Below are 24,665 nucleotides of genomic sequence, written 5' to 3'. Positions count from 1 at the left end.
TTTGGCAGATTATGAAAGGAAAAAAAATTCTAGCCTTCAGCTAGAATGCCTATAGTTCTTCTCATCACATTAAATATCTTTATACCAAATGACTTTCCACTATATTCCCACGTTCTTTGGTTCTGTAGTCAAAAATCTTCCCCACCCTATTTGCCCCTTTGATAGATTTGTTGCGGGGATGTAATAGATTGTAAGTTGAATGGTAATGGTTTTTGCCACCATTTTGGGTTACAAAGAGTAAGGAATGCTAACTACTACTGGAATATGCTATCTCTGCTTAACTGGGCTGTCTGGAAAGGGCGGGTGGCGGGGGGTGGGGAGAAGAGCATATTGCCTGGAATTAGGCTGCAGAGTACTCTGGTAATATCTCCCGAGCTTATGATATATCGTATTTTCTAGAAGTGTCCTAATGGTGAGTTTACGTAGCTTAAATGGTATGCCTAAATCTAGTGGATGTTCTTTTATTCTTTTTAGGAAAAAATTTAAGATAGGGCAGGGTGTGTGCTTGTATCTGTCTGTTGAAGACAAGGAAGAATATGTAACTGCAGTCATTCTCCTTTTAGTATACAGTGAAAAACACTCTTTCATTATTTAATAATACTTGAATTGTCTTTAATACAATTTTTTTTCTATCATGGCAGACCAGTGGTACAGGGGGTTCGGCATTTGCCTTGCATGCAGCTGACCTGGGTTTGATTCCTGGCATCCCATGTGGCCCTCAAGTTGTTGGGAGTAATCCCTGAGCACTGCTGGGTATGGCTGGGTATACAAACAAAAAGATAATGTTTTCTGTCAGTACTACTGATGTGGCTTTTGCTTTTCAGTTATTGCCAAGTAGAATTTCCTTCCATGATGAAAATATCTACATAAAGATAAATATCACTTGAAATGTGACTAGTGGACTAGTGAATTGAGTTTTTACTTTTACTATTAGGGCTGGAGCGATAGCACAGCGGGTAGGGCGTCTGCCTTGCACGCAGCCAACATGGCCGACCCAAGTTCGATTCCTCCACCCCTCTCGGAGAGCCCGGCAAGCTACCGGGAGTATTCGATATGCCAGACACAGTAACAACAAAGTCTCCAATGGAGACGTTACTGGGCCCGCTTGAGCAAATCGACGATCAACGGGAGGACCTTTACTTTTTACTTTACTTACTTACTTTTACTATTATTGTTTTTTGGGTGGTGGTGCTCATAGCCTACTCCCAACTCTGTGCTCAGGGTTCACTCCTTTAGGGCGTCAGGGGGCCATATAGATTGTGGGAATTGAACCCCAGGGAGGGGTGCACGAGGCAAGCACCCTATACTCTGGCACTGAGTTTTCACTTTTATTTATTTATTTAAAGCCTCCCAAGCAGGGTTCAGGGGCTTGAGCCATTCTTTGTGATACTTGACTAATGGGTCTTGATGACTGATTGTTTGGACTCAGTGATATGCTGGTGGTCACCAGGGTCACCCTGATAGTGCTAGAACTGACTCTGGAGCTTCACCAAATGGTTCTGGACTCGGGCATGTGATGTCAGGGATTGTGCCTTTAACCCCCCCGCCCCAGCCCCCCAAGCTTTGTCCCTTTCATGTACAGGGTGCACCACACCTGATGGTGCTCAGGGGTCCACACATGATGCCAGGATTTGAACTATTGTCATAGTCACAGCTTGTGCCTTAATTTCTGTATATCTCTCTGGCTCCTTATTTATTTTTTAAGTTGAAATGTAAGTAGCCATGTGAAGTCATTCACTACCATAAGGGACCACACAGTCTAACTGATATGCTTTTTAAGAGTGAAGATTTATCTGATCTGATCCCCCATATTTATATGTCAAAACTTTTTTTTTGCTAAAATTATTCATTATTTGTGATTTTTTTTTTTGTTTCCTTTTTTTGCTATACCTGCTGGGACAATAACCAGCTCAGTGTTCATATTCAGGACTCCTGCATACAGAGCAGGGGACAATTCCCACCTCAGGATCATACTCAGGACGCTTGCATACAAAGCAGGCACTCTAGTCTATTTAGCTATTTCCCTGCCCTAAAGTATTCATTGTTTGAAAGTGTTCTGTGAATAGTCTTTTTGGAAGTGACAATGACAAACACTGACTAGTAATCAAAGGGAGACAATATATACAATCTTCATGCCCTATGGATTTTGGATCTTTACTAAACCCACTTATATATTTAAACAGATGTGGAAATTGAGACTCAACATCATGCCTGCAAGAACAGATTATTAGAATGGGATTTAAACTTGTGTTGTCTGATACAAAATATTTTAAAGGAATCAAGTGGCTGGTTTTAAGAGATGTTAAATGGTATTCTAGTGTTACTGGGTTTTTTTTTTTCCATGATTTCTCTGATTTTTTTACTGGCTTAAGTTATGATTATTTGGGCCAGAGAGATAGTTCAAGAACTGGAATTCATGCCTTACATGTAGAAGATTCAAGCCTGGCATCACATTGTCTCCTGACCACTTCTGGAAAAAGTGACTCCATGACCCCAGAGCACAACTGGATGTTGTCCGCCCCCCAAAAAAGGAAAGATTAAGTAGGGACTTGCCAGTGGTTAATGTTAGTGCTGTTTTAAACATGAGCCTATTTGTGAGTTTTGGTGATCTGATTTTAAAACTAAAAATGTGCTTTTTTTTCTTTATACTTAAGTATATCCAAAATACAGGATTTCAACATGCAGTTATAAAATTTACAAAAGGGATGTATATTTGGAGTTGGGGGAGTTACTGTTTTCATTGGAAACAATTTGCTCTGAATTTAGCTTTTACAAAATTTACAGTTGGAAAAATAGTCTTTACTGGAGCAAGAGTACAGTGGTACAGTGGGCAGGGCATTTGTCTTGCACTTGGCCTATTCGGGTTTTAGCCTCACCATCTCATAGGGTCCCCTGAGTGCAGCAGGGCCAAGAGTGATCCCTGAATGAAGAACTAGAAGTATGCCTAGAGAATCACTAAAAACCAAAAAAAGAATAGTAGTCTAGCATGCCTACATTACTCCAAATGTTCTTAAGTTTCATATCATTTAATCACCTGTTCAAGTTTATTTGCAGGGGGAGCCTCCCCAGCATTGCCTAGGAATTTGGGGTCTACTCATGATGCTCACCCTTTGCACCTCATCGTTTGGAGCTCAGACCCAGCAGTGCTGGGGGTTCAGTTGCTGGAATTGAGTTTATAACAAGTTTTGCACTTGACCTTTTTGAACTGTATCCTGAACCCATAAATTTAATTTTAAGTTTACAGCAAATACATTTCAAGTGCTCATTACCATATATTGCTGCAGTATTGGACAACACTGTTAAAGCTAATCTCTTACTGTGAAGACCTCATCATTTATATGAGGGGCTGGAGAGTATAGCAGGTAGGGCACTTGTCCTGCATGCTATGTACCTGTACCTAGGTTTGATCCCCAGCCTGTGTTCCTTTGAGCACCGCCAGAAATAATTCCTGAGTGCAGGGCAAAGCATAACCTCTGAGCATTGCCAGATGAGGCCCCTCCAAGTGGAAGCAAACAAAAAACAAGTCATCTACATGAAAGTACTAATTGTAGCATTTTTGGAAAATTATTACCTACTTAATTTCTGTCCGGTGCATTTAATTCAAATATCTTAACCACTGGGACAATATTCTATGTGCAGTTTAGATTTTTATCATTTATAAATATTTGGTACTTGCCTGAGAGTTGAGTGCTTTATCACATAGTAGGAACTGTGTTTGACAAGGTACAAACTGGTAAATGAGACTGTCTACAGCTTGTGTTCTTGCATGTGTTGATTAGTTTGCAAAGTCCATGCATAATTACAACCATGTAAGTTTTTGAGTGTTAATTATGTAGGATTTAATACAGATTTATATGATATAAAATTAATCTTCTAAACTGTTCAGAATAAAATTTTTGGGGGGTGGAGGGGCACATTTGGCGATGTTCAGGGTTTACTACTGGTACTGCACTCAGCAATCACTCCTGGTGGGCTTGGACACCTTATAGAAGGCTGGATATTAAACCTAAGTCATCAGCGTGCAAGGCAAGCACCTTAACTCACTGGACTGTTGTGGAATAAAATGTAATCTGCTTTTATGTCCCAACCAGCATTCATTTTGTGTCATTGGTACACTGTGTATGTTGAGGGTTGAGGGGATCAGGGATGCTTTATGTGGAATATTTCTGATGCCAGGACCTGCCATATGTGAAACATATGTGTTCTCTATGTCTAAACCACATCATTAGCATGGTACATTTTTTGTCTTTTGGGGAGTGGGGATGGGGTGGGGGTTTGGGCCACACCCAGTGGTACAGAGAACTTATTCCTGGCTCTGTGCTCAGGGATCACTCCTAGAGCTCCTCAGGGAAACATGAAGTACTGGCGTCTAACTTTGGTTGGCCAAAATGCAAGACAAATACATTGACCCTTGTATTGCTCTTCAGCTTCCAACTTGGCACTTTTAGTTGGGGTTTTTTTTTTTGTTTGTTTGTTTTATTTTTCCTTTTTGAGCCACACCTGGTGGTGCTCAGGATTTACTCCTGGCTCTGCACTCACGAACCACTCCTGGTAGTGCTGTGGGATGCCGGGGATCAAACCCAGGTCGACCCTGTGCAAGGCAAACACGCTATATTCTGAACTATTTCTACAGTCCCCTGAAGTGAAATACTTTTTTTTTTCCTTTTTGGGTCACACCCGGCGATGCTCAGGGGTTACTCCTGGCTTTGCACTCAGGAATTACTCCTGGCAGAACTTGGGGGACCATATGGGATGCTGGGAGTCGAACCCGGGTCAGCCACGTGCAAGGCAAACGCCCTACCCTCTGTGCTATCTCTCTAGCCCCAGAAATGAAATTTCTTAACTAGATGGGAAATAACTTTATGAGTACTTTATTTCTGTCCATTATAATAGAGACTGTTTCTCAGAATTCATTAACATTTCCACAGTGCTGAAGCTACTGCATGAAAGTCAACCTTTTTTGTAATCCATAGTAAATTGACATCTCCAGGTATCTTTTCTCCGTGCTTCTCTTGACCAAGAGCCTAGGCTAATGCTCTTAACTTGAATGCAGAAGACATCTGTCAGGCTTGAATTTTGTATCTTATGTTAGGAAAAACAAAATTTCCTCCCTTTGTTGTTGTGTCGCCGGTGCTCACACATGATTGTGTGCCAGGGGTCACATCAGTAGTTTGATAAGGGACTCTGGGGGAGGACTGAACTCAGCAGCCCTCAAACATGAAAGGCAGACACTCAGCCACTGAGCCACATCCCTGGTTCCTGAAAAAATTTAAGGTATTGTGTCTTAGTTTAAGAGGGGGAAACTAAGAACATATTAAATCTTAATTGTCCTGAAATTTTCAAGCTCATGACCATTGTAGTGGTCATTGTTTGAGTGTCTGTTATGTACCAGGAACTGCTAAATATTTTATAGTCATGCTGTAATAAAATTAGAGATGGTGGATGATGTGGTATTAGAACATACATAGTGTTCAGTGGGCTTTGGTGCCATTCCCAGCGAAACTGCTCAGCTGTGTGCACCTGAAGGTTTAATGTTTGAGCCAAACAATGCAGTGCTTCTTGGGCTCCATGGTATTTGGGCCATTGAGACCAGACCTGGACTCTCTTGGGGGTTCATGCAGTTCTGGGGATCAAACTCAGGGTCCTCAAATGCAGGGTATTTAACTACAGCATTTTGAACTGTTTACTTGGTTCATGATCTGTATAATTTGGAGTCCAACATAGACCACAGTTTGTGAATATGCTGTGGTGTCTGCTCGAATTCTATCAGGTTTTTTTATTTGTTTGTTTGTTTTTTAGGGAAATAGTTTCTATTAAATATAAGGGGCCAGCAGATCAGCATTTGATTTTCAACAATTTAGAGGATAGTTTTTGAAGGAACTGACCCAAGTTCTGGAAAATTATGCAGAATAATAGAAATCAGGTTAACTTGTAACCAGTATTATGTCTAGCCCTTTCATTAAACTGACTTAAACTTCTCTCTAGATGTTTTCCTTAATGACCAGAGAGTATGTGTTTCAGTCTGAAAACATTTGTGAAATAGGCCACTTCTGCTTTCTCTTTTACTCTGTATTCATTTTTTTGTGTGTGTGTTGATACTAATGTAACACTTTAATGGAATTCAAGGGCTACCATTGTGTTTAAGGAGGGGGAAGGTGGGAGTAGGACTTGCTTGCTCAATTTGGTTAGCTTGCTTAATTTGAATAGCCTCTTACCATAGAAGAGAAAGAAGGTTTTGCTTTAAAGGCAGAACTGCCAGTAGTATTAATACTTCCTTTTCTGAATCATTGAATACTTTTTATTAAGTTCTGAAGAAATTTATTTTGAAGTTCATTTCTGAAGAAATGGGTACCAAGTGTTACAACTAGTCACATTTTAAAAATGTAATCTTACACTGTACTATTGTGAAAAGTGTCTTAAATGGCTAATCTGATCTCTGTTTAATCTAGGATTTTAGTTTGTCTGAACTTCCTCATTTATGTGTTCTGGTATTTGTACAAATAGACCATACTATTCATTTAGGTTTATATTGTAATATTTAGCTCATATAGATACTCAAATACTAGTTTTAGTGCCTCTGTACTGGAGGGTTTTTTTGTGTGTGTGTGGGGGGGTGGGGGGAGCAGGTGTGTGGGGGGTTAATTGAGCCCACATCCAGTGATTGAACCTGATTGAACCCAGGTTGGTCCTGTGAAGACAAGTGTCCTACCTGCTGTACTATCTCTCTGGCCCAGGGTGGGGAAAATGTTTTTTTTTTTAACCCAGTTGAGTTGAATATTTATATGTCATACTAAAGGAAACAACTTCAAGAAAAACTATCACTGACGCAGATATTAAAGCCAGCATCTTGGGGTTTGATCATGTTTTTCCCTCTTCTTTATTTTTTATATCATTTTCTCACATTGATGTGCTTCACTTAATCTCCAGGATTGCAGGTTGGAATTTTTGTTTTGGTTTTGGGACCATGCCTGATAGTGCTTAGGGGATACACACTGTCTATGCTTTGTGGTACCATGTGGCCTCAGGGATCGAACCTGGTTGGTCCTCTTTGGTGCAAAACATTTGTTTAGTCCTTTGAGTTATCTCTTCAGGACACATCCCCACACGCCCCTCCCCCCGCACACCCAGCCCCATTTCCAATTTTTGTTTTCCTTCCAAGCAGTAGGAGATCACATGCCTGAGTGCTGCCAAATGCTACACCTGCTGATGCTCAGGAAGACCATGTGGTATTAGGGGTGCTGGATGTGTGCCTTAACCCTTGGACTATCTCTCCAGTCCTTGGATTGCACTTTTTGATCATCCCCATCGATTGAAACTGAGAATCATTATAGGTGGAATTAATAGGAAATTTTAGTTTGATCCGTCACATCAGAAAAGGGATTTGGATTACGAGTTGCTCTCATCTATTTGTAGACCTATTGCTTATCTCAGAATAAGGGCTTAAAAAACCCACCAAACTGGACAGAGTAAAATCAGAGATTATCATATATATTTGTTACTGTGCACTGTGGATATATCTCATTACTTGCTGGTAAATAATTAGGGGGAAAAATGTATAGTGAAAGCATGGTTTACGAAACCTCTTTCCACTTTCTGCATATTCTGAATTTATCTCTTTTGAAGAATGCAAATCTAAGATAGTTTTTTTTTTTAATAAATATCTTTCAAGAACTTTATGTTGATAGTTTCTTGGAAACTCACTTTCAGTAAAAGACTGTATAATGAAATCCGGTCCTCAAATAACGTTATTTTATTGAAAGTAGGCTAGGATTGTTTTTACTTACTAATGATATCACAAATGAATGAAACTGCCAAACTTCATTAAGGTATATTTCTAGATATCCCAATTCAAAAACATGAAAAATTTACTCCATATATGCAAATGAAAATTTGAGGAATATTATAAAACTGCCATGATTATATCACAGTGGATTGGAAAAAAGCACTTTAAGAAAGCAAAGATGACTTTCTGCTAATGAAGACACAAGTGAAAAATGCAAATGAATAGTTTAAGTGACATGGTTTTTAAGAGATAAGTAGAAAAATTATTCCAAGATAATAATTTTAAATACTTATGTAAACTAAGCCAGGAGATCACTTTAATGCAGTAAGTATATATGCCCCCCCCCCCACACACATACATACTTTATATTTTAATAGGACCTTTTTTTGAAATTGAGATGAAACAAATTTTCTTGTTTGGTTTTGGGGGCCACACTCACATGTGGTTCCCAGGATTGAATCCAGGTTGCCCATATGCAAGACAAAGCCCCTACCCACTGTACTATCTTTTTGACTGGAGATAAAATTCTTATAATTTAAAATTAACTATTGTAAAGTGAACAGTTTACTAGTATTTAGAGCGTTCACCATCCTTAGTTGCAAAAATTTTTATCACCCCATACCAATTCAGCTGTTTCTCCTTTTCCCTTCCTCCCATCTTCTGGAAACCGCTATGTCTCTGTGGATTTACTCTACTTGCATATTTCATATTAATAGAATGATAAAACTACTAAATATTATGTAATTAAGACCTGTAAGTTTTAACTTGTTTTACTAAGTAATGTTTGAGGCTTATCCATAGATTACCTATCAGTTTTTCCATGTGGCTAAGCAATTTTCCTTTGAATGTATCTGCCACATTTGACGTGTTTTATGTCCTCATCAGTTTATGAGCATTTTGGAATGTTTCCATCTTTGAACCATAGTGTACATTGTTACCAAGATTCTTGGACAAGTTTTTTTGGGTCACACCAGGCAATGCTCAGGGGATCGAACCCAGGTCGGCCCAACTGTTTGCAACTGCAGCTGCTTCATTATGCATCATTTTGCATTCCCTTCATCCTTATACAATAATTTTTATTTTTTCATTTTCCAATTTTTCAAAATTTTATTGGTGTTTAGGGAATAACTGAATTGATATGATGAGTGTCCTATTTAGCTTTTAGGATGCTTTCAGTTCTTTGTGTTTTTCCTTTATTTGTCCTGTTTTGTTTATTTGCAGTGGTGGGGTTTGGGGGGAGCTTGGTACCAACCATTCCCAGAAGTGTTAAGGAACCTTTCCTGGCTCTGTGCTCAGAAGTGACCCCTGGTGGTGATCAGGGGCATGCAAGGCATTATTTATTCCTAGTATTGTTTTTCCAGCCTATTTTTTCTGTTTTAGATTACATTTCTTATTTACCCTTTTCCTGAGATACCATATATGTCCATTTATGTCTGGCCTAGGTATGCATCCCTGTAATGACTGGGTATAATCTTATAATCAAGACACTATTTTAATTACTATGTGCTTGTCATGCACTGAGTAGAAAAAAAGACACATCTCATCAACTGTAGAATTCTCTGTGTTAGCATAATGTATAGCACATTGTAGCTTCTAGGTAGTTGTTTAAATATATGATTGGAAAAAGCCACTAGGAATAAAGACCTAAAGATAAAAAATTTTTAAAATTTGAACTGAAAAATTTTTTGACCGCACCTAGCTGTTCTCACGGTTTACCCTTCCTGGCTCTGTGCTCAGGGGACCACATATAGTTCCAGAGATAAAAAAGGTCTGCAGTGTTTAGTGTCTTAACACCTGTACTAGCTCTCTGGACCCCAGATAATTTTTTGGGGGGGTGGGAGGGCACACTACTGAGTCTGTGCTCTGGGGCCGTATCTGTCAATGATCAAGGATTATATATTGTGCCAGGGATTCAAACCAGGTTTGTGGCTGTAGCTGCCTGCAAGGCAAGTACCTTTTTTTGTGCTCTCTCTAACCCTGAACTGAAAAACTTTAGAAAAACTGTTGACATTAATTGTAGCATGCAGGTAAACTTGATATATAGGAGCAGAAAGACCCATGAAAATAATAATGGGTTAAAACAGTGTTTCCTAAATTGGATAATACTACCCCCTCCCAGTTCTATTGAGGGGGTTGTGGTAGTATAACCTTTGGTATAATTGAGGAGTACTTTCTGTTTATGTGCTTAAAGAAGGTAGATTTACAGAGGGTTGCTGAAATTTTTCTCTCGTTTTCTTTTTTCTATTTTTTTTTTTTTAGAAAAGGGTGGTGGTGGTAAAAGAATCTATAAAAAGAAGATACTGAGGAAATATTATAGGAATGAATGATGAGTTTGTTTTACCATGGCTTCCTGTCTGTGGTTCCTTGAGCACAGCCAGGTGTGGCCCAAATCCTCTTTCCTCCAAATAAGATAAAATGAACAGAAAATAACATTTGATTCTAAGGGAATTAGGAGCAGAACTTTTTTTAAATCAGCAACGTGGAAGATTGCTTTGAAGTGTTTCTGGGTTTTGTTTTGTTTTATTTATTTTTTAATTTAAAGGGAAATCCCAGAATTAAGTATGGTGGGAAGTATGACAGTTGGTTCTGAATATACTGCTTAGCAGTGGAGTAAACGACAAGAGTAAAAATTTGTAAAAGATCGACTCGAAGTGTGGAAGCGTGGATAAGCAGGAGTTAAAAGCTTTTATTTGTTGCCTGAAATGTGTGGAGCACACAGAAAACAATGGCCGGTATCCTGTTGATGGAAGAACTAAAGGAATGCTGCATTCTCAGCATTTTTCTTCATTTCCTGTAGAAGATAGCAACTGCCGTTTTGACATTCTGCTAATTTCCTGGAAGGGCTCCATTAAGTGACTGTTGTCAGCGTTTTTTGCACTGTGATATTAGTGAAGGTAGAGGATGTTTTAGAACTGTTAAAGGAAATTATGCTGAGTGAAATACTTGGAATAGGAAGTTAAAAAACTCTTTAGACACATACTTGAAAATGTCTGTATTGGGCCAGGGAGATGGTTCAAAGCACAAAAACACATGCTTGATATCCTGTGTCCCTGGGCTCAGTCTCTGATACTTCATGGTCCCTGGCTGGAGTAGCCCTGAGCACTGGCTGAAACCCCCTGCCTCCCAATATATTTGTCCTGGGGATTTAATGAATGGAATCACAATGACATCCAAGCATCATCAGGCCTCTGCACTTGCTGGCCTCCTAATTCTAGCATAATGCCTATGTTTATCTTGTTAAGGTTAATTTACAGAAAATATTTTAATAAGATTTTACTGGTACTGTTACTGTTGATGAACAATGGGAGGACTGTGACCGTGATTACTGGTACAGAAATTCCATCTGGCTTGTATATACTTGCTTTATATTCTAGCTCTAGATAAAACAAGGAGGAAGGATCTAGAAAGTGTAAAGTCAGCACTGATTGTGAAGCTCAGTCCTTAGAAATGCAAGTTTTAATAATGCAAGTTGTAATGTCTCTTGATTTTCTGCTGAATAAGATGGGAAATAAATTCTGTCCTAGTTTACTCATTATTAATAAAGAAGTATTATTTATACTTCCCAGTTATGCTTAGAAAGTAGCATAATTCCAATGAACCTACTTATCTATACAAAGAAAGAACTTTGTGTGCTCTCCCCCCATTTTTGGGCCACACCCATCTGTGCTCAGGGATCACTGTTGGTGGGGTTTCGGGGATCCCTTAATACCAGGGATTGAACACAGGTTGGCCACATGCAAGGCAAGCATCCTTCCTGCTGTACTATTGTCTGACCCCAGAAGAAAGAACTTGTTGAAAGTAGCAGGGTCATACCAAACTTATTGCTCCTTTAATTATGTGGCAATTTTGGGCATAGCATAATCTTCATTGCTGAAGTAGAGATTTTTGTGCCGTCTTAAGCTAGTCAAGGAATTGGACTGATGAAAAAATTCTTTGGGTTTTTTTTTCTCTTATGTGGTGGTAACATTTTCTGCCTTTTAAATCTCTAAGTATTTTGTGGGGAAATGTTTTAGATCATTTTAGTATTACTATATAAACTTTCATCCCTTAATTTTAGTATCCAGTAATAATTCTTGCCTGACTCAATTTTAGTGATTTGATTAGTGATGTGGAAATTTCATATTTCAAGTTAGTCTTCTTCTGTAAAAACAGCTTTTCAATTTTAATTATGTATTTGTGTTACTGTGGAGTTTGGGTTTTATAAGTTGCGTTTCAGTAGTTTCTTAAAACTACAAAAAAAGAATGTTGTCTTTTTTGTGTAATAAGATTCTCGATCTCTTTAACTTCAGTTAGAGATAATGAAAAGCAATCATTAAATATGCTTTTATTTTTCTGAAAGTTTTTTTGTTTTGTTTTGTATTTTTTAGTCCAGACCTGGCATCTCCCTCTGGCTTCGTACTTAGGAATCGCTTCTGGCAGTGTAGTGCTAAGGGGGAATTAATTTAGGGCATAAAAATGCATGGAAGCATGTGTTCTAATCCTTTAAGATATCTATCTTCCAGACCCCAAGGAATTTTTAATTGACCTGGAATTTTGGGGTGTGGACTTTGGAATGGTGCAAATAGTGGAGGAGAGGTATTTTACATTTCTGTATTGGGATAAAGTTTTGTTACATTGACTATGGCTTTTCTTGCATTAGCTTTCCCAGGTTGCCTCTTTACCTAAGTTATTGGAAATACACAAACACACACATTAGACAGCCGTAGCAATATTGTTTTAAAGTGCTTCCTCAAGTAGGAACTAAGATAGTTGTATGTAGCGTGAACATTCTGGTGTTTAGATTAAAATTGGAAGTTCTTAAGCACAGTTTCCTGTTCAAAAAAAAAAAAGTGATGATGGAGGAGCATTATATAGTATCAGAATAAATTATACACCCAAAGACTATCTGTTATCAGAAGTCAAAAGAAATTTACACCCAGAGTTTCAACCAACTTTCAGAACAGCTGAATTGAGCAGATAACGATACAAATTTTTTTTTGAAAGACTACCATTAGCTGGCTGAAGCATTGCACATACGTATTAATAGTACCTTTGAACCTGTGTCAGGCATTGAGCTAAGGACTTTAAACCCTCACAGTTCTGGAGCCGAGCTATAATGCAGTGGATAAAGGCTCTTGGCATTGCAAATGGCCGTTGCAGGTTCCATTTCTTGATCTCATATGGTCCCGGAGCCTACCAGAAGTGGTCCCTGAGCTCAGATCCAAAAATAAGTCCTAAGCACTGCCAGGTGTGGCTCCCAAACAAAAACGCACATCACAGTTCTGAGATAGGTACCATGATCCTCCTCAGGTGGGGAAACTAGAGGTCCAGAGATGACTGATTTGCCCCCAGTCAAAAAGTTTTAAGTGGTAAAAATGGGACTAAGCTTAGATATATTTTTTCAACTAAGATATTTTGATTCTGACAAGTAATTTACAGAAACAACTAATACTGTTTCCTTTGGTGATCAAAGTTAAATATTTACAGTAATTATTTGAATGAAAAATTTTTATACTTGAATCTAAAAAACTATTTCTCATTTCAGAAAGTAATAATGGGTCTTTTTGTCCTAAACATGATTGGGACACTTGGCAAAATTGAGGTGAGGGGTGGAGGAGAAGGAAAAAGGAAGCATTTTTATATCATTTGTGATATGTAAATCCAGTATAATCAGTTTTGGATTGGCTGATCAATAGTAAATCAGTTTGCTTAACCTTTGGAATCTACAATAGGTCAAAGTGTCAAGTCTTTAAAGGTGCCACCTGTAGGCCAGTGTTCAAAATTTTTTATCTCCAAAGTTTTTATGAAAGCCTAGCAAATTACAGTGTTTGGATAGTTTTCTTTAAATAGGAAGCAATTGATACTTTGTGTGTGAGAAAGAGGGTGGGAGAGAGGGAGAGGTGAGTTATTTTTATTTTTACATTTAAAAAAATGTTTCCTTGGGGCCAGGGCAATAGTATAGAGGTAGGGTGTTTGCCTTACATGTGGCCACTCCACATGATTCCCTGAGCACCCCAGTAGTGATTCCTGAGTGCGTAGCTAGAAGTAATTTCTGAACATAACCGAGTATGGCCTAAGCCCCTCCCTTCTCCCCCTCCCCCTCATGCTTTTCTTTCCCTCTATTGGTGATGGATGTTGCAGTGACTATGGTTACACATACACTTGGTTGTGATTGCTGGGAATAGCGCACAGTTCCTTCTTGTAGTTTTGAGAAGCACTAATACTTTATTCCATTCATTCTGAAATGAAAGCATCTATAAAAGTTAAAGTCAGGCTTAGGTTCAATTCATAGCACCCCATTATGGTTCCCTGAGCTCTGCCAGGAGAGAGCATGGAACACAGAGCACTGCCAGGTATGGCCCCCAAACCAAAAAAAAACAAAAGTTAACATTGTGGGGGTGGGGGGGGAATGAAAATTCATAAACATTTTTTTGTTTTTATTTGGCAGGGGGACACTCCCAATTAATTCTCAGGAGACCCCCATGACCTTCACTACCAGTGAAGGTGATTCATGGCCAATGTGGCAGGTGGTTCAATACAAAAACCTGAGCATGTGATGTGGTGCTGCACCCTTTAATGCATGGGATGAGGGGAATCATTTGTGGGGGGTTGAACTAGGGTGGGCCTCATGCCAGGTGTGTGCCTTAACCTCTGTAATATCTCCCTGGCCCCATTCTATAAAGCTTTTTAATAGCCAGATTCATTATAAGTTGCATAATTTCATAGCTTGAATGCTTGCTTTGCTTTACAGCACATACTTGAGCCTGTAAAGCTAGTAAATCTTCTACTTTATTACCATGTTTGCATTAATGGTTAGACAATTGCTTGACTCCTTGTTCTGGTATTCAATGATTAAGCTACTGTAACTACTCTTTATATCTGTAAGAATAAGAAGGAAGTGAAAGTAAAATGTATTTTCTTAATCTTTGGTTATATCTTACTCAGATCCTAGTCTGGTTACAGTGAAATACTATTAGTGGAAGAGTTCAACTAGAATTTAGGACTCAGCCAGTTCATAAAAAGTACTGACGGTGGTATTTGGAGAGAGAAATTGGATATCTGAGAAACAAGGCTGGAGGAAGCCTGGATTTTTTAAAAAATTTTTTTTCACTTTTTTTTATTATGTTTTCTTGTATGTGAATTGTCCATTTGGAGCTATGAAAAAAATATTCTGGCCAAGGCTTATAAAGCCTTCACAGGATTTTTTTTTTTTACTGGAGTTTAAATTAGTGCATTACGTTCAGTTACTCAGAGTACTAATCACCCATTCTAGTAGCTGAAGACTCTTCCAGCAAGTGACTTTTGTTCTACCAGTCAGCTGTTTTTCAAATACCTAATATCCATATTTGTGTAGAGACTATTTTAATATTTAATACACAAAGCAAAATGATTTCCATATACTCCTTATTAAAGTCCTCAGAGTATCTACTTTTGTCTGTAGAATAAATTCAGAATTTGTTATTTGGGCACATTTGAGTCATTAGTCTGCACCTTGTGCTTGATGCCCTAGTTCTCCACTGCTCAAGTCTTTAAATAGTCTATATTCTCAGTATTACAAAAGTATTTGTTTTCTTAGCAAACCACACCATCTCATCTTTGGACCTTTGCGTCTGTTCTTCTGTTAAGAAATCTTTAGTCTTCCTCCTACTTTGAACAAATTCTCTTAGCTGTGGGCATCGATAATGTTTTTGTGGGGGGCCTTTTTTTCAGAGTATAATAGTTTTGTTCACTTGTCCTTGCTAGTCTAAGTTGCTTTAGAATAAGAACCTTAAAAATTTAAATTTCTCTTCTTCCTGAAATTAGTGCATAAAATCGAGTAATTATTAAATTTGTGTGTTGTAGGGGAGGTTTGCATTTTTTAGGCTATAACTAGCAGTGCTGGTGGAAGGACTATTCGTGCTTTGGTGGAGGGGTTGGGGATAAGGGTCTGGCTCTCTGATTGTGCTCTGGGAATCATTCAGTGGTGGAAACCTTAATTGGAGTTGACTACCTGCAAGGCAACTTCCTTTACATGTATTCTATCTTTCCAGAGCCTAGTAAAAACTAAATATTAAGGTGTTAAGGGAGGACAGACTGAGACTAAAAAAATAGTTCAGTGGGCCAAGTGGTTGCTTTGCAGGCAGTAGCCCTGAGTTTGAGCCCATTGTATGGTCCCCTGATCATCATTGCCTTGCTTGAATCATTTTAATAATTTTCACTGTCAATTTTTTTTTTTTTTATTTTCTTTGGGTCACACCCAGTGATGCTCAGGGGTTACTCCTGGTTCTGCACTCAGGAATTACTCCTGGCGGTTCTGGTGGCACCACATAGGATGCCTGGGGGATCGAATCTGGGGCGGCCGCGTGCAAGGCAAACACGCTACCCGCTGTACTATCACTCCAGCCCCTTCAACTGTTAATCTTAAAGCATCAGTAGTCAAATGAAATTTGTAATAATGACAATAAAAAGATGTCGTTCACTTTTAGCATGGATAATTTTAATGTTTGTGTATTTTTAATCTCTCCTCAGCTCCAGAACCTGGGTATAAATCCAGCAAACATTGGATTCAGTACCCTGACTATGGAGTCAGACAAATTCATCTGCATTAGAGAGAAAGTAGGAGAGCAGGCCCAGGTGGTAATCATTGATATGAATGATCCGAGTAATCCAATTCGAAGACCAATTTCAGCAGACAGTGCCATCATGAATCCAGCAAGCAAAGTAATTGCGCTAAAAGGTATGAGATGATGGGGGTTTTGCTTAAAACTTTTCCATATGTATAGTTTGTTTAAATATGATAATCTATTTTTAGTATTTGATTAACTTTGCTTTAATAGATCTACAAAGTTAAAGGTAGTACTGAGTTTGATTTTAATGAATTCAGTAGCTTGAAATGTTTCTGTGAGATATCTGATTTTCTTCTCAATATAGATCTCATTGGAAAAATTTAAAGTTTTAGATTACGTGAATTTAAATTTTATATCCACATTGTGATATAAGGCCACTAAAGACAGTTCCATATGTTGGAGCAATAAGAAATTAGTGATTCGTAGTCTGGGACAAAATATTCTTTAATAGCACATAAGCTTAGATTAAAGAATTTTTTTATGATAATCTTGCCATTCACGCTTTGTCTTTGTATTAGGTAATCATAAATATTTCAAACATTAGCTTATGTTTTGTTTAGATAATATAAAATTCTAACAATGGCTTTGGTTTATACTGATAAAAGAATGGTATATATGTAAGTGAATTTTAAAGCTTTGGAGTTAAGGATTTTAGAATTTATTTAGATTAACTTTTAATTGTTATGACAAGGAACTTTGTAACCAGTTTTTCTCAAAATGGGTGATACTTTTCTCTCCCCCAAGAGACCCTGGGGGAGAAAAAGGGAAGTCTTGGGTGCAATTGGGGGTATGCATTCTTCATTTGCTTAAGGTGGATTTCTAGGGGGCCTGAGTGATTTTATTTCTCCCTGTGGAAAAGGGCTGGTGGAGCAAATAAATTTGGTAACCTGTGGTCTAAGCAGTTCAAACAGTTCATTATACTTTGTGGAAGTCTGCATTAAGTTTTTTTCCTTAGCACTTTAGAGTGAAATGTAATTAACTCTTTAAAGCAGAAATTTGAGTGAATGCTAAGTGACAATGTGACTGACTCAAAAGGCATTCAGTTGCCTTTTTTTCCTTCTTTTCTTGATAATAGGATAAGAACTTACAGCTATAATCTTTTGATTAGTGTGTTAGTTGTCAGAGGTGCAGTTCTTTACATAATTTAAGCTTTGAATTTTGTGCTAATACTGATTGAAGATTAAATAGGAGTTAGGATGCAAGCATATTCAAACAAATCAATGTTACATATCCAAGATGGTAGTTCTACCTTTCATCTAGGGTCGCATATTATGACACTGAGCTGCTTTTTTAAAAATTTAACAGCATACTTAGTCATTAAGTTTCCTTTCAGCCTCCTTAAAGAATAAAATTCAGTTGCTTAGCAGGTCTCACACCTCTCTGGTAAAAGGCCATCGTTTTTAATTTTCTCAAAATTCTTTTCTATTTTTAATGTTATTGTTATCTTATCATATTTCTTAATGCTTTCTTATGTGTGCAGATGGTGAGTTATCTTAAATTAGATTGTATTAGTTATTGTCCTGTTCTATAAAAAGAATAAATTGAAAAGATTGTTGGCGCATTGTACATAAATACCATGGATCTGTGCCTGTATATCTACACTGTAGAGTTAACTGTTATCCTTTGCCCTCCTCTCAAAACCACCCATATACAGTTATTCCAACATGTTTCAATGAAATTATGCGTTGAGTTGGGGGAGGCAGCAAAGGAAAAAGTAAGTCATTCTCAAATACTGCTTCTCTCTGAAGCCAGTTTAAAACCCCTTGACTTCTTTTTATAAACAGGACTATAACTCTCACAATTGTTCAAGTCTGGTTGTGGTTTACATATTGTGTGGGACGGGGCTAACATTCTTTGTTTTATGGAAGAAGTTTTTACATGTGGTGAGAAGGGTTGTGATACAGAATTATGTTTTGTGTCCCATCCCTTCATCCACCTACCTCCCTCCCCAGTTCTGTCTTACAATTTTTGTGTTCTGGAGCCAGATTCTATGTGGCTCAGGAATGGCTTTTTCCTTATTTTTTAAAGGACTAATTTTGATAGCCTAGTGATAGTTGTGGCTTAATTTAAGCCATATCACATTTCAGATTGTGATGGATTTCAAATCACAAGTACAAGTCTTTGCATCTGACTCAGTGAACTCTTTAATAACATTCAAGGCAAATTTCATCCTTCTTTTACTAAATGTTTGCTGTCTTAATTGGATGAAGCTTGAACTTCACATATATTAACAGCATCTGAACTTGTCTTCCTTTGTCTTCGTCTCCTTTCCTCCAGCACCTCTACCTTTCCCTTTGTATCTTAAACCAATTAAATGTAGCATGCACTTCTCTTATCTTCTGGTGATTTAAGGTAGAGTTGAAGTATATGCTTTCCAAGGGCATTTTCCACAAAATTAGGTAGGTAGTGGATGGCTGATTTTTTTTTTAAAAGTAGACGTTTCCCTGTGTATGTATTAGATTTGCTTTGTCCTGTGTATCTGCAACTAACTTAATTTATATATAAAGTAGACATAGTATAAGTATGAAGACTGAAACTCTTTCCATCAAGTGAGCCGCTATTCTTTAGACTCACTTTTAGTTGGAAGTCATTTTATCTGTTTAAAATGTCTTTATTAGAGGCAATAATAACTCTAAGCTCAAAAGTAGATGTAAATTGTTTGCTCAGTCTCTGCTATCTCTTCCATGGTTGTTGCTCTATTCAACCATTTTATCTAGAAGGTACAGAATTTGTTATAGGGCTAATTTAGACAGACATTACTTTATCTTGATTTTTGCTGTCAGTGATTAGTAATTCTTTATTTCGCTTTCAGCTGGGAAAACTCTTCAGATATTTAACATTGAAATGAAAAGTAAAATGAAGGCGCATACCATGACTGATGATGTCACCTTCTGGAAGTGGATCTCTTTGAATACAGTTGCTCTTGTGACGGATAATGCCGTTTATCATTGGAGTATGGAAGGAGAGTCTCAGCCAGTGAAAATGTTTGATCGCCATTCCAGCCTTGCGGGATGCCAGATTATCAATTATCGTACAGATGCAAAACAAAAGTGGTTACTTCTAACTGGTATATCTGCACAGGTAACAAACATTTTTTTCAGCTCTTATTAGAGGAAGAAATTCAGAGAGCTAAGCTAATGTGTCCATGATGCAGTTTATTTTGAAATTAGACTTTCTATACTCAGTCCTGTTGATTCCAACTTACTACTTCCTGTCCCCGAATTCTGCTATTTTTTAATTTCTTTACTTTTTAGACAAATAAAGGTTTCTGGTTTAAGATCTTTATTGAACTGTTTGAAATTTATTAGTATATGTAAGGCACATTTTAGCACTCATGTTAAGCTTTGGAGTTAAATTTTAAATTAAGAACTGTCAAATTTACTCTAAAAAATTGAATAACAAAAAATAGTAAGTTCTGCTAAAAATGCTAGTGTGATCTAATTATTCCACTATTTGAATCTCAGGGTTTTTGATTCCTCACACTTAACTGTTGCTCACTTAAATTTGTAGCAAAATCGTGTGGTTGGAGCGATGCAGTTATATTCAGTGGATAGGAAAGTGTCTCAGCCCATTGAAGGACACGCAGCCAGTTTTGCACAATTTAAGATGGAAGGAAATGCAGAAGAATCAACGTTGTTTTGTTTTGCAGTCCGGGGTCAAGCTGGAGGAAAGGTAAAAAATTTGGTTTGGAAATTGTTTAAAACTTGGTTTTGTCTTTCTGATGCTAATTAATTAAAAAAACTCTTCTTTTCCTTCCTTGTCAATTTGCCCTAGCATTCAATTTATAATTTTGTTTAAATGCTCTTTCAACTGTGGCAATCATTAATGAATAATGTCTGTTAACAGCTGACCTTTTTCTGCTTTGGGGTCATACCTGCTAGTGGTAACTGACTACCCATGGTGGTACTAGGTGACTAGGAAGTTTTGGTGATCAGACACTTGGGCTTCAGACCATCTCCCAGCCCTGTATCAGCAGTGTTTTTCCCCCCTCCACTTTATTTAAACACCATGATTTACAAAGTTCTTCATGATGATTTGTTACAGGCATTCTATTCCAACACCAATCGCACCACCACTGTCACCTTCCTTCCACCATTATGTCCATTTCCCCCACCACTTCTTAGGCCTGCCCCTGTAGCAGACCCATATTAATTTATTTTATATTGCTTGTTACCACTAAATGGTTAATGGAATGATCAAGATATATTTCCGCGGAAGAAAATTTGTGAAAATTGTTGTATCTCATCATGGGGACATTTTTGTCCTTATCTGAGTGTTTACTAATCTGTTGTTGCAAGTTAAGCTTTCTGTGTTAATGTTTTTGTTAGTTAAGATTGGTTAGCTTCTATGTTACATTCCCATACAGTAGTCTGAAGTGCTCCTACTGGGATGTTAGTATTGTAGAGTTTGGAGATGTTGCGCAGCTGCGATCGTGGCTGTCGCTCTAGAAAATACAGAATATTTAGCAGGCAGTCCAGCCGGGGTATAATGGTGCCTTTGGGGTGTGATTGAGTATGGCTGCGTGGCCCAGAGGTCTCAGCCTCAAATGGGTATCTGAGAAATTTTTTGCAGCTAGTTGATCTCTTTTGAGATTAATTTATGAATCTCTGTAACAGGGCTGGTTGAATAGCTTACATGGCAGTGGCGGTGGGATGTGGGTGTCAGCAGTTTTTTAAAGACTTTTTAATGACCTTTACCACAGACCTCACATTGGTATTTGCAGCTTCACTGTGAATAAGAATTAGTAGACTTGATAAATGTAAATTTTTAGTCTATATCTAGAATTTCAAACAGCAAGTGAAATCTATAATATATGCTTTAAATACCCTTGATAACTTGATCTTGGTAGAATATGTAGTGTGAAAAATATTGCCATAAGTCAGCACCTCTCAGCTCTGTTTTTTGAAACAGTCATATAGATGAAGTATTTTGTGTGATAGAGTTCTTAGTTGCAGGCAACAGACAAATCTGGCTAACTAGAGCATTGAAAGATTGCTTGTAGTAGTAGGAAGGCTTAGAAACTGGACTTAGAAAATGAGGAGGAATAAAGGAGAATGTGCAGTATCCCTGTTCCCAGCCAAAACCTACCACGGAACCTTGAAATTCTTTTGTTCTAGTGCCACTCCTAGTGTTGCTCTGGGGCTATTCCTTTCTCGGTGCCAGGGATTGAACCCAGGACTGAATACAGAGCATGCTCTCAGCCCTTAGAGTTATCTCTCTGGCATTGTGTTTTGAGAATTCTGTTACTGTAACTGTACTACTCTATATCATAATTAACACTGGGAACTTGGTTTGATTGTTGTTCTCATTGTCAGGGTATCTGAAGTCTTTTTTGTTTTTGGTTTTGCTTTTGCCTTTTTTGTATTGTTTTTGGGCCACAACCAGCTATACTCAGGGCTTACTCCTGGCTCTGTGCTCAAGGGTCATTCCTGGTGGTACTAAGGGGACCATATCAGTTGCCGGGGATAGAACCTGGGTCAGCCTTGTGCATATCATGTGCCTGCCTGCTTGACTATCTCTCCAAGCCCCTGATGTCTTAATATCCTCCCCATACTAAGTAGTTAAAAAAATAAGGGAGATAGAGACTGCTTAATGTAGGGACCAGATAGTAAAGCAGGTAGGGTAATTTGCCTTGCAATTGGCAGACCTGGGTTTGATCCCTGGCATCCCTTGGTTCTGTGTGCACCAGCAGGAGTAGTTCTTGAGAGTAGAGCCAGAAGTAGCCTCTTAACACCACTTGGTGTGACCCAAAGGCCACCCCCCTCCCCCCCCCAAAAAAAAAGACTGCTTAAAATGGAATTTATAGTGGCCAGGGAAGTGGCTCAAAGGGCGTTTGTTTGCTTTATATGCTACCAACCTGGGTTCAATCCCTGACACCCCATATGGTCCCTCAAACACTGCCCGGAGTAAATCCTAAGCACTGTGGTTGAGACCCAAAAACATACCAAAAAAAAAAAGGATGAGACCCTTAATAACTTTCTTATTCTAATCTACCTTAGAAATTGTTTTCGTCTTGAATCCATTGTTGATTAAGCAAAATGAATATTACTTTGTTCACATTGTTTACTTTTTGTAAATAATTCAAGCTTTTAAGTTAAAATTTTCTCAACCACTTAATGAGTTGATTTGAGAGACAACTCAGCTTAGTTTACATATATTCCATCCTGCATTATAGGCAGAGAACGAACAATTTACAACTCAAAATATTTTAATATTGAAAGTCATGAGAACACACCTTTGCAGACTGTTAAGATAGGTTATTTAAGGTATGATGATTTTAGCTGTTCAAAAGGCTTTTTGAAGGTTTTATTTTTATATAGTAGAAATTCATAGGAAACTGCAAAAGTAATCCAGAGAGATTTCAATATCCTTTGCCTAGTTTCTCCCAGTAGTTATATTTTGCAAAAGAATTGCATAATTCTGTCACTTTATCACAAGTAGATTTAAGATATACTATTCCAAAATATGTGTTTCTTCCCTGCCTAATTATGTGCTCTCCTTTCCCCCTAAATGTTTCTAATGCCTGAAAACAAGTAATTTATTCTGCTTTTCTATAATTTTTTTAAATTTAAGATTGTTATGTAATTAGAATATTTGGTATATGACCTTTAGAGATTGTTTTTCTTTTTACCTCAGCATATTTTTCCATGCGAATTCTCTTTATACTGAGGTATATTCCTCTGTACAGTTGTACAGTAGCTTGATATTTCAGTAATTATGACATTTCAGTTATTTCCTGTTTGAGGCTATAATTAAAGCTGCTGTGTTCAACTGCTGAAAAATACAGGTTTATGTAAATTGTTGTTGTTGTTGTTTAACAGTTACATATTATTGAAGTTGGCACACCACCTACAGGGAACCAGCCTTTTCCAAAGAAGGCAGTGGATGTTTTCTTTCCTCCAGAAGCACAAAATGACTTTCCCGTTGCTATGCAGGTATTTTAAGCAAAATAAAAAACTTTCAATATTTTTTTCTTAAGAAAACTAATTCCAAAACCACTATTCAGAATCAGTCATTTAAGTGGCATTTAAGATAATATCTCTAGTTCTAAAAAAGTATATTAGGCATCTTTGTACTGTTAAAAATTGCCATTGTTTATAGATTTTGTCATATTCTTGTATTTCATTAAAGGTTGAATATCCTATATTGATCTAAAGGTGATATGAAAATGAGAGATACCATAAATATTAGCTTTTAATTTGTCATACACCTGTCGATGTTCAAGAATTTTTTCATTTGTAGTGTGGAATTGAACTAAATGTCTCAATTTTATTTTGCTGATGTGTTTGTTTTTCTCTGCAGATAAGTGAAAAGCATGATGTAGTATTCTTGATTACTAAGTATGGTTACATCCACCTCTACGATCTTGAGACTGGAACCTGCATCTACATGAATAGAATCAGTGGAGAAACAATCTTTGTTACTGCACCTCATGAAGCCACTGCTGGAATAATTGGAGTAAACAGAAAGGGACAAGTGAGAGAACTTTGCCTCTTAAATTAAGCTATAAGAGAAAGTAATATTTATTTCATGTTAGCTTAATTTTACAATATGGATGTTAATAATTATTATCAGGAAATAGACTTTACTTGAAGTTAAACTTAAAGTGTATCCTTAAATCTGTCTTTGAGTAATAGTTTGGCATATAGCTGTAGCAGATTGTGTATGTTTTTCTGTTGTCAGAAAAGTGACTCTCCATAAAGGCTCTGTCTTTTCTTTCTTTTTTTGTTGTTGTTGTTTTTGTTTATTTGTTTTGTTTTTGGGTCATATCCAGCAATGCTCAGGAGTCATACCTGGCTCTACACTCAGGATTACTCCTTTCAGTGCACAGGGTACCATATAGGATACCAGGGATCAAATTCTGGTTAGACAGATGCAAGACAAGCACCCTATCCACTCCATACCCCCCCCTTTTTTTCCCCCACTGTTGAGGGCCAGACCCATTGATGCTCAGGGGTTAACTCTGCCTCTGCACTCAAGAATCACTCCTGGTGGTGCTCGGGGGACGACACGGAATGTCGGGGATTGAACTCAGGTTGGCTGCTTGCAAGGCAAGCGTCCTACCTGTTGTACTATCTCTACCGCCCAGGGGGTCTCATGTTTTCATGCTGTACTTCCTATAGCAATTTTTGTATAATTTCTAAAATGGATTATCAATTACAAGGAAAATAATTCCTTTAACGTCTCTTTTTCTAACTTTAATTATTGCTGAATATTTAATGCTGAAAGGAAATGTTACAGTGACTATCGTTGTGTACCTAGAAAGTTAGGAAATAAATAGGAAAAAATGTTAGCTG

At 37.7% G+C, this 24,665-nt stretch overlaps 1 protein-coding gene across 2 annotated transcripts in view; it reads left to right on the top strand.

The window, feature by feature from the left end:
* CLTC (clathrin heavy chain) overlaps positions 1-24,665 on the top strand; it is a 70,371-nt gene that overhangs the window by 3,112 nt on the left and 42,594 nt on the right. For both annotated transcript variants that reach the window (XM_056126592.1, XM_056126593.1), the window contains exons 2-6: positions 16,271-16,478; positions 19,181-19,449; positions 19,879-20,040; positions 23,190-23,303; positions 23,671-23,844. In XM_056126592.1, coding sequence (XP_055982567.1) covers positions 16,271-16,478; positions 19,181-19,449; positions 19,879-20,040; positions 23,190-23,303; positions 23,671-23,844 — 927 coding nt within the window. The remainder of the gene's footprint in view (positions 1-16,270; positions 16,479-19,180; positions 19,450-19,878; positions 20,041-23,189; positions 23,304-23,670; positions 23,845-24,665) is intronic.

The sequence above is a fragment of the Sorex fumeus genome, unplaced genomic scaffold (genome assembly GCF_029834395.1).
Source record: "Sorex fumeus unplaced genomic scaffold, SorFum_2.1 ptg000063l, whole genome shotgun sequence".
NCBI lineage: Eukaryota > Metazoa > Chordata > Mammalia > Eulipotyphla > Soricidae > Sorex > Sorex fumeus.
This window is presented reverse-complemented; position numbering and strand designations above follow the sequence as displayed.